This window comes from Carlito syrichta, unplaced genomic scaffold (genome assembly GCF_000164805.1).
Source record: "Carlito syrichta isolate Samal-C Ts95f unplaced genomic scaffold, Tarsius_syrichta-2.0.1 Scaffold305688, whole genome shotgun sequence".
NCBI lineage: Eukaryota > Metazoa > Chordata > Mammalia > Primates > Tarsiidae > Carlito > Carlito syrichta.
Genome location: NW_007249784.1, coordinates 90,554 through 99,771, shown reverse-complemented (window position 1 = coordinate 99,771; position 9,218 = coordinate 90,554). Strand labels below are relative to the sequence as shown.

Below are 9,218 nucleotides of genomic sequence, written 5' to 3'. Positions count from 1 at the left end.
CAGCAGACCTTATCTCTACAATAAATCAAAAAATTAGCCAGGCGTGGTAGCGCGTGCCTGTAGTTCCAGCTACTCGGAAGGCTGAGGCGGAAGGATCTCCGGAGCCCAGCAGGTCGAGGCTGTGGTGGCCGGGAGCCCGTGGCCAGGAACGTGCCACTGCACTCCGGTCTTGGCAACAGAGTGAGACTCCAACTCAAAAAAATAAAAATAAAATAAAACAATAAAAATAAATAAATAAATAAATGAGATGAAGTCATAGCCAAGACAGTAGATGTAGAGACACTAAATCCAAGCAGGAAAGAAAGGAATGGAAGAACGTTAAGTGGGAGGAGATTCAGAAAGGGTTTCACAGAGTCTCCATACTTACCCTCAATGAGGAGCCAATTGTTAATGACAGTCTGAATGTTGGAGTAGAAGAGGCGGGTGATGTCATGACCCATTTCTAGGTAGGAGATGTGAACCAAGGAGCCAGCTGATGTACCCAAAGATTTCTTGCATAGGATGCCCATGATCAGCTCACCATTCTCTACCACCACCTAGGGACAACGCACCATTCAAGATCTCTGGTCCTGGCTCCCATGTTCAAATCTTATCCCCACATACACCAAGAAGCCAGGCCCTACCTTGGTGTCCCCAGGAGATATGTGCTTGTAAGGGCCACTGTCCTCATCATCAGGGTGGGTGCTGTGGGTACGGATACAATTGATGTGGCCAGGTATGATGAGGGAGAAGATCTGCTTGCCTGTCCACAAGGGCCGGGGCTTTAGGATGGCCGGCTGCGGGACTTTCCCATCCCATGTGGACAGGAACATTAGGAGGTTCATCACTTCACCCTGTAAGAGTAAGAAAGATGAGAAGTCAGATTGTAGGTCTTACATGTCAGGAATGTCAACGGAATGTCAAGGAGCCTTCCTTGTGCAAGGAGAAAAGCCAGATTGTGGAGGCAAAGAGATGTCAGCAAAAGTGCCTCCTAAACTTGTAATCAAAAAATTCATTTTAATAGTGAAACTTTTGTTTTTGCCCTTTCCTGACAAATATAAATTTATTGTTAATAATTAGAAAATAAATGAAAGTAAAAATAAAGAAACAGAAAACATTTTAACTCGGTCCTATGTATTTTTCCCTGTAAAGGCATTTACATTATATACAATACCTGGAATTATACAAAATTTAAAGAATTAAATGGTGAGCTAAAGCCATAAACCTTTTTTGGCCTCCAATTTTTCCTAACCACCTATCCTTTCACCTCATCAAAAAAGGCGGTCTTATATACAGATCACTGTAGAACAAGTTATGGAAAAAAAAACACAGTTCATCCTCCCTGGCCACCATAAACCTGCCACATTCAAGTCCCTCTGCCCACCCAAGCCAGGTTTCCATTTGGACCACACACCCGCTCCAAGAAGACGTCTCTTTTAGTGAATTTGCGCACTGCTGTGAGTGTGTCCTGTACGATGCCCATGACAGGTCGATTGCTCTGGGGGGTAACAATCATGCGAGGCACCATGGCCAGTTCCTGGATCTCAGCCCGGGTCTCCAGAGACTGTGGCAGATGCAAGTTCATCTCATCCCCATCAAAGTCGGCATTGTACGGAGTTGTCACACTAAAGTGAAATAGAGAAATCAGAATCAGAAAGATGCTGCTGCAAAACTTTGAGGAGCTGCCCAGCCTACCTCCAACACTCCAACCTCAGCCTGCTTCCCTCAGCTAGGGACTAACCTAAGATTCAAGCGAAAAGTAGACCAGGGGAGGATGCGGACCCGATGCCCCATCATGGACATTTTGTGCAGAGTTGGCTGCCGGTTGAAGATTACAATGTCCCCGTCACACATGTGCCGTTCCACCTGGGGAGGTGAGACAACAAAAAGGTCTCAGTGAAGCAGATATGCTAAGAATGAAATGATATTGAACCTAAATTCCTTTGTAGACTGAAAGAAATAACAACATGGTATTAATTCACTTGAAACACTTATTAAATACTCCCTTTGGGACAAGCCCTGGGCCAGACCTCAGGTTATTAGGGATGAATAAAATGTAGTATCTACCAATCTCAAGGAACTCAATCTGGAGAGAAAGCCAAGAGAGAGTGAACATGAAGCCTTCTGTGCCATTCCTCCATGGGCCACTCTTCCCTGCCATATGCATGCTGCTCCTGGGTTTATGTAATCCCTATTCTGATTCGCAATGGCTAGCAGTTCCTAGCACATCTGGGACACAGTAGCCTTTAAAAGAAACAGTCAGCCGGGCTCGGTGGCTCAGCCTGTAATCCCACGCCTTTGGGAGGCTGAGGTGAGTGGATTGCCTGAGCCCGCGGGTTCGAGACCCGCCTGGGCAGTGAGACCTCATCTCTATAATAAATCAAAAAAATCAGCCGGGCATGGTAGCACATGCCTGTAATTCCAGCTACTTGGAAGGCTGAGGCGGAAGGATCGTCGGAGCCCAGCAGGTCGAGGCTGCAGTGGCCAGGAGCGGCCACTGCACTCCAGTCTGGGCGACAGAGTGAGACTCCAACCCAAAAAATAATAATAATAATAATAATAAAGAAACAGTCAAGTCTAGATCCTAATAAACAGGACAGCCTTGGACAGCCCACCCTAGCCTGCCCAATTTCAGAAAGCTTCCTGCTCAGGTGGCTGGGAGACACCCTGGCCCATTACGTGCCTTATAGCCAGTCTGCAGGTGAAGGTCACTGGGCTTGGGATGGAAACGCAAGTCAATGCGATCGCCATTGTCTCGGATGATGTATTTGGCTCCAGGGTACTGGCTGTTCCCCCTGCGCACTAGTTCCTGAAGTCTAGGAAGGAAAAGGTGCAATAAACAAATCTTTCCCAAAAAGCCCCTGCTACTACCCTCACCCTGAAGGCCCAAATAGAAGTCAAACTTCTTAACTTCTAAGCAGCCCCACCTCGTTCCAAGCCCACTCCCCCAGGTGGAAAGAGCACACCCTTCTCGAAGTCTCACTACTGAGGCCTCATCCCTGGCCACTCTAGGTAAGGCTTTCAAACCGAGGCACACCTGTCAATGTTGAAGGGGGTGACAATCTCCGCAAAGGTCATGTTGGCAGCAATGGAGCGGGGCACGCCAACCTGGTCAATGGAGAGGTTAGGGTCGGGGGTAATGACAGTGCGAGCCGAGAAGTCCACTCGTTTGCCCATCAGGTTCCCTCGCACCCGGCCTTCCTTGCCCTTCAATCGCTGCTTCAGGGACTTGAGGGGACGCCCAGACTTCTGCATGGCCTATGAGAAAAAAGGGTAGGGTCAACCAGTCAGTCAACACTGGGCCTTTCTCCAGAGCTCCAATGCCTAGTGCTAGCCCCCAACCCTGACTCCAATCCACAGGGAGTGGGGAGGATGCTGACTCACACGGGGCAAGCCAGGCAGTTCATTGTCCACCATTGTGGCCACATGGAACTGAAGGAGCTTCACATCCTCTGCAATGACATGGGCCGCTGCACCATTCTGCTCATTGCGCCGCAGCTGATTGTTGATCTTCACAATGTCAGCCAGTTTGTGAGTCAGGTCATCCTGAGGTAGGAAGTTGGCATTATCAACAGCCCAGCCACCACTGAGAGCGCCTGGCAGGCAAGTCCCAGGCACACAGTGCAGCTCCCATCCTCATGCCACCCTGGGAGGCAGGGCTGCTCACTCTCGTGTATAGATAGAGAAACACCTTTGTGAACTTTAACCATATGAAGCATCTCATTAAAGGTCATACAGCTAGTAAATGGCAGGTATTTCCAAACATATCTCTGTCTGCCCAACCCAGCCCCACCTGCAAGGGCTTCATCCCGTCAGACACTTGGCCCTCCAGCTGAAAGGCAGAATCTTGGAGACACTGACCTGGTTGCGGGCAGAGCCCTGCATCACAACAGCAGGCCGCACGGAGAGTGGGGGCACAGGCAGCACTGTGACAATCATCCACTCGGGACGGGCATAGCGGGGCTCCATGCCCAGCACAAAACACTCCTCATCTGAGATGCGTTTGAAGATCTCATGTACTCGCTCTGGACTCAGTAGGATCTTCTTCTCTTGAGAGTCCTCGTTAACATGCTTCCACTCTGCGTACAGTTCCAGACCAGAGCGCCGGATCCTAGGCTGGTACCGTCCACAGCCACCATGGCCCTTCCGAGGAGAGAGAGGAGCCATCAGAGCCCAGACACTGAGCCATTTCCCTCCATACCAGGGCAGGTCCTCCCATTGCTCCACGACCTTCTGGTTCCTCTTTCGTCTGCAGCCTTCTCTTGTTCCTCCCTCCAGGCGTGCAGCCTTCTCTTGTCCCTCCCTCTATGGTCACCTCCTGATCCCTCCTTCCCAACAGTCTCTCACAGCCCCAGTCACCTTTTCTTTGGTCAGATCCTCATCACCCTCAGGCTGCTCCACACCGAACTTGTTGTCCATCTCCTCCCCACCCTCGCAGATGTTTTTGCCCTTGCAAAGGTCGTAGACATGTGTGAGCCGTTTCTTGGGCTGCCCCTTGGACTTAGCCAGAATGTCCTTGATCTTTGGATTGTTCTGGGGAAAAAGCAGAGCAGAGTCAGTTGGGTTGCCCCCCCACCCCAGCCAGTCAACCCCACCTCCCAGGCCAGGACCCGTCCCCCACTCACAGAGTCCACAAGCAGTTTGGAGCAGAAGAAGCAGACACAACGCAAAACTTTCATTGTCTTCACCAGGAAGCCCACGTGAAACACAGGCTTGGCCAGCTCAATGTGGCCAAAGTGGCCAGGACATTCTGTCATGTTTCCTGTGAGAAACACACCTGATGCTTTCCTCCTAGCTCCCACTTATCTCACAGGCCTCCAGATGTCCACCCTCAGTCCTGGTTTTCTTTAGGACCCAAGCCTCTTCCCTTGGGGATCTCATTCAGCCCCCAGCACTTACCTGCACATGTTTGGCAGCGGCCAGTCCGCTCAATCACCCCCTGTCTTGGATCCATCAGCCCCCCAAGCTTGGGGCGGCCTCCCTCAGTCGTCTCTGGATATTTGATACCACCCTCCGTCACAGACATTCGCTTCTGTAGATAAGAAAGAAAGGACAACCAAATAGGGTTCCTAGTTTCTAGCTTGTTATTAGAGCACTCTGTGTAAAGCCCTAAGAAAACCTCAAACTATTTAAGAAGAACTAACCAAGTTTAATCTGGGGTGAGGGGAATGGGGGATTGGTGTATATATACTTCTGGAAAGGCCAAAGCTGAGTATCACAAGTCAAAAGCTTAATTCTAGTCACTGAGACAAAGAGAGCACTAATACCAGACTGTGATTCCTGGTCTCCAAACAAACTGTCTACCATTAGGACTTGAACCCCAGAGATACTTTTGGGTTGAATTCTAGGTCATTGACATAAATAAGATTCAACCACAAAAAGAAATAAAGTTATTTCAAGGGGAAAAAAAACCCCAACAGCAATGCCTTATTTTTTTCCCTCAAGTTGAAATCTAGCTCTTGAATCTGAGACCCTGGCAGGAACCTCTCAGTACCTGCACTCTCGCCAAGACATGCCCTGCCAACTCTCAGTTCCGGATGAGGAACAAGGCACTCAGAGATGTAGTCTTGCCTCTTTACCCCCATCTTTGTCACCTCCTCCTTCTTGAACTAACTGAACCCTTTCATGTCCAGATGGAGATTTTATGAAAACACTGAAAAGGCCAGGCTTGGTAGCTCAGCCTGTAATCCCAGCGCTTTAGGTGGCCAAGGGGAGTAGATTGCCTGAGCCCGCGGGTTCAAGACCCGCACGGGCAACTTGGCGAGACCTCATCTCTACAAAAGATCAAAAATCAGCAGAGCATGGTAGCGTGCGCCTGTAATTCCAGCTACTTGGAAGGCTGAGGTGAAAGGATCGCCGGAGCCCAGCAGGTCAACGGTGGCCGGGAGCATGCCACTACCCTCCAGTCTGGGCGACAGAGTGAGACTCTAACTCAAAAAAAAGAAAAAACTGAAAAGACAGGAGAACCAGATGGTAGAAGGACATGTTGGTGGAAATGATTTGGAGCATAAGTGAATGGCTGGAATCCCACAAAAGGTGGATCTGGGACTCAATGACTCAATGGGGCCACTTTGGTGAATCAAAGTAGAAAACAGAAGAACTCAGAAGTAGGTGGAAAAGAGATTTTTGGGCCAAGTATGGTGGCTCATATCTGTAATCCTAGTACTTGGGAGGCTGAGGCGAGAGGACTGCTTGTACCAAGGAGTTTGAGACCAGCCCTGGCAACATGGTGAGACCCTGTCTCTACAAAAAATTTTTTAAAAAAATCTGCTGGGCATGGCAGTGTGCGCCTTTAGTCACAGCTACTTGGGAGGCTGAGACAGAAAGATCACCTGAGCCAAGGAGGTCGAGGCTGTGGTAAGCTGTCATCGTGCCACTTCACTCCAGCCTGGGTGACAAAGTGAGTCTCCAATTAAAAAAAAAAGAGATTTCTGCCCTAGGATAGGGTTGGTCGAGGTAACTTTTAGCATCCTTTCATACAAGGAAAACTTTAATTAGATAGGCTTTGGTCCACTAAACTTCCAGAGGGGAGAACTTAGAAGAATTTAATAAAAGCTTCTATTTGATTGTCAACTTCAAGCCAGGCACCAAACTTGTTTCTGTAATCCTAGCTGCTAACCTCCTAGAAATGAAGGCATGGGATTTCCGGAGCCCAACAGGTCGAGGCTGCAGTGGCTGGGAGTGGCCACTGCACTCCAGTCTGGGTGACAGAGTGAGACTCCAACTCAAAAAAAAAAGAAATGAAGGCATGAAGACATGAGAAATCTGATGCTGCAGGAAGTGACTTACCTAATGCCCTAATCTCAAAAAACCAGCAGAAGTCAAATCTGATCCTCTCAGTCTGGTCCCAAACACGTGCTCCCACAATTCTACCATGCTGAGGCAGAAATAATTATACTCTAGAATACATCTTTCTTGGGGCTGAGCACAGTGATAGCTGAATCACTCACCTTCACAACTAACTTACAAAATAACCAACACTGTCTCCAATTTGCAGATTACAAAACTTGAAAGGCCCAAGATCATGCAACTAGAAAGTAGTGGAACCAGGATTTGAACCCAGGACTGCTGGTTTCACCTGTGCATTCTTTCTACTACATCAGAAAACTGCAGTGATTACAAGTGCTTATACACAGTTATCTTTCTAAGTATCACATCTCTTTCCACTACCATCACATCCCTGAAATGACTCCAGCTAAGCCAGTGAGCTCCATTCTGCCAAATCCAATCTACCACCCAAATGGGCCACTTCCTTGAAGTTCTCCCTCTGCTTCCACACCACCACTCCATTCCTACCTCTCTGGTGGGTATTGCCTCTTCATCACCTTCCTAGGCTCTTCTGCCTTAGTCTGCTTCTAAACACTACTATTCAGCTACTTGGAAGGCTGAGGCAGAAGGATCATCTGAGCCCAGCAGGTCAAGACAGCGGTGGCCGTGAGCATTCCACTGCACTTCAGCCTGGGCAACGGAGTGAGACTCCAACTCAAAAACAAAAACAAAACAAAACAAAACACTACTATTCTCCAGGGTCTTAGCTCATCCACCCTTGTCATTGTGCCCTATATGGTGTCCTATGATTTTTACTGTATAGAAATAACTTGTTTTATTGCCCTCTGCAGATACTTTTTTTCCCTTACAAAGAAAAGGTATGTGGCAACCCTGCATTGAGCAAGTCTATTGGTGCAATTTCCAACAGCATGTGCTCACTTCGTGTATGCGTCACATTTTGATAATTCTCACAATATTTCATACCTTTCTGTTATTATTATTGTATGTTACGGTGATCAGTCATTTTTTTATGTTATCATGGCAATTGTTTTGGAGTGCAACAAACCATGCCAATATAAGGCAGCAAACAATCAATAAATGTTGCATGTTCGCACCGCTCCATTGACCTGCTGCTCCCCTATCTTTTTCATCCTCAAGCCTCCTTATTTACTGAAACAGTGTGATACTGAAATTAGGCCAACTAATAACCCTACAATGGTCTCCAAGTGCTCAAGTGAAAGGAAGTGTTACATACTTTTCACTTTAAATCAAAAGCTAGAAATGCCATTATTTAAGGTTGACATTTTGACTAAAAGAAAAATATTAAAGTAAAAAAAGAAAATCCAGAAATGATTAAGCTTAGTGAGGAAGGCATGTCAAAAGCAGAGATAGTCCAAAAGCTAGGCCTCTTGTGCCAAACAGTCAAATTGTAAATGAAAAGTCATTGAAGGAAATTAAAGTACTACTTGAGTGAACGTATGAATAAGAAAGCAAAACAGCCTTATTGTAACATGGAGAAAGTTTTAGTGGTTCAGAGAGAAGCCCAAACCAGCCACAACATTCCCTTAAGCCAAAGCCTAATCCAGAGGAAGGCCCTAACTCTCTTTAAGGCAACTGAGGTGGGAAAGTTACAGAAAAGTTTAAAGCCAGTAGAGCTAGCATTCATAAGGTTTAAGGAAAAAAGTCATCTCCATAACATAAAAGTGCAAGGTGAAGCAGCGAGTGCTGATGTAGAAGCTGCACCAAGTTATCCAAAAGATCTTGCTAAGATAATTGACAATGGCGGCTACACTAAACAGCAGACTTTCACTGTAGACAAAATAGCTTTCCACGGGTGGAAGATGCCATCTAGGACTTTCATAGCTAGAGAGAAGTCAATGCCTGGCTTCAAAGTTTCAAAGGACAGGCTAACTCTCTTGTTAGGGGCTAATACATTGGGTGACTTTGAGTTGAAGCCAATGCTCACTTGCTATTTCAACAATTCTAGGGCCCTCAAGAATTATGCCAAATCTACTCTGCCTGTGTTCTATCAATTAAACAACAAAGCCTGTGACTGCACACCTATTTACAGTATGAGGCTCACTTGAGATCAGGAATCTGAGATTAGCCTGGGCAGCAAAGTGATACTCTGTCTCTACAAAAAATTAGCCAGGCATGGTGGTGTGGCCTCTAAAGTTTCAGGTACTCAGGAAGCTATAGCAAGGGGATTGCCTGATCCCAGTAAGTCAAAGCTGCTGTGAGCTGTGATGGTGCCACTGCACTCCAGTCAGAGCAGAGTGAAACCCTGTGTCAGAAAAAAAAAGAGAAAAAAGAAAAAAAAAAACCCACAGTTAAGACATGCTACTAAGAAAAAAAAGATTTCTTTAAAAATATTACTGCTAGTCGGGCTCGGTGGCTCAGCCTGTAATCCCGCGCCTTTGGGAGGCTGAGGTGAGTGGATTGCCTGAGCCCGCGGGTTCGAGACCCGCCTG

The 9,218-nt window shown here is 47.3% G+C and overlaps 1 protein-coding gene across 1 annotated transcript in view; it reads right to left on the bottom strand.

Annotated features, from left to right (window-relative positions):
• Window positions 1-9,218, bottom strand: part of POLR2A (RNA polymerase II subunit A) — a 31,540-nt gene that overhangs the window by 11,124 nt on the left and 11,198 nt on the right. Inside the window, exons 2-12 of the mRNA XM_008062324.2 lie at window positions 4,879-5,011; window positions 4,605-4,741; window positions 4,339-4,512; window positions 3,841-4,122; window positions 3,364-3,525; window positions 3,017-3,237; window positions 2,663-2,795; window positions 1,721-1,845; window positions 1,394-1,604; window positions 624-833; window positions 368-536 (exon numbers count right to left, since the gene is read on the bottom strand). Coding sequence (XP_008060515.1) covers window positions 368-536; window positions 624-833; window positions 1,394-1,604; window positions 1,721-1,845; window positions 2,663-2,795; window positions 3,017-3,237; window positions 3,364-3,525; window positions 3,841-4,122; window positions 4,339-4,512; window positions 4,605-4,741; window positions 4,879-5,011 — 1,957 coding nt within the window. The remainder of the gene's footprint in view (window positions 1-367; window positions 537-623; window positions 834-1,393; window positions 1,605-1,720; window positions 1,846-2,662; window positions 2,796-3,016; window positions 3,238-3,363; window positions 3,526-3,840; window positions 4,123-4,338; window positions 4,513-4,604; window positions 4,742-4,878; window positions 5,012-9,218) is intronic.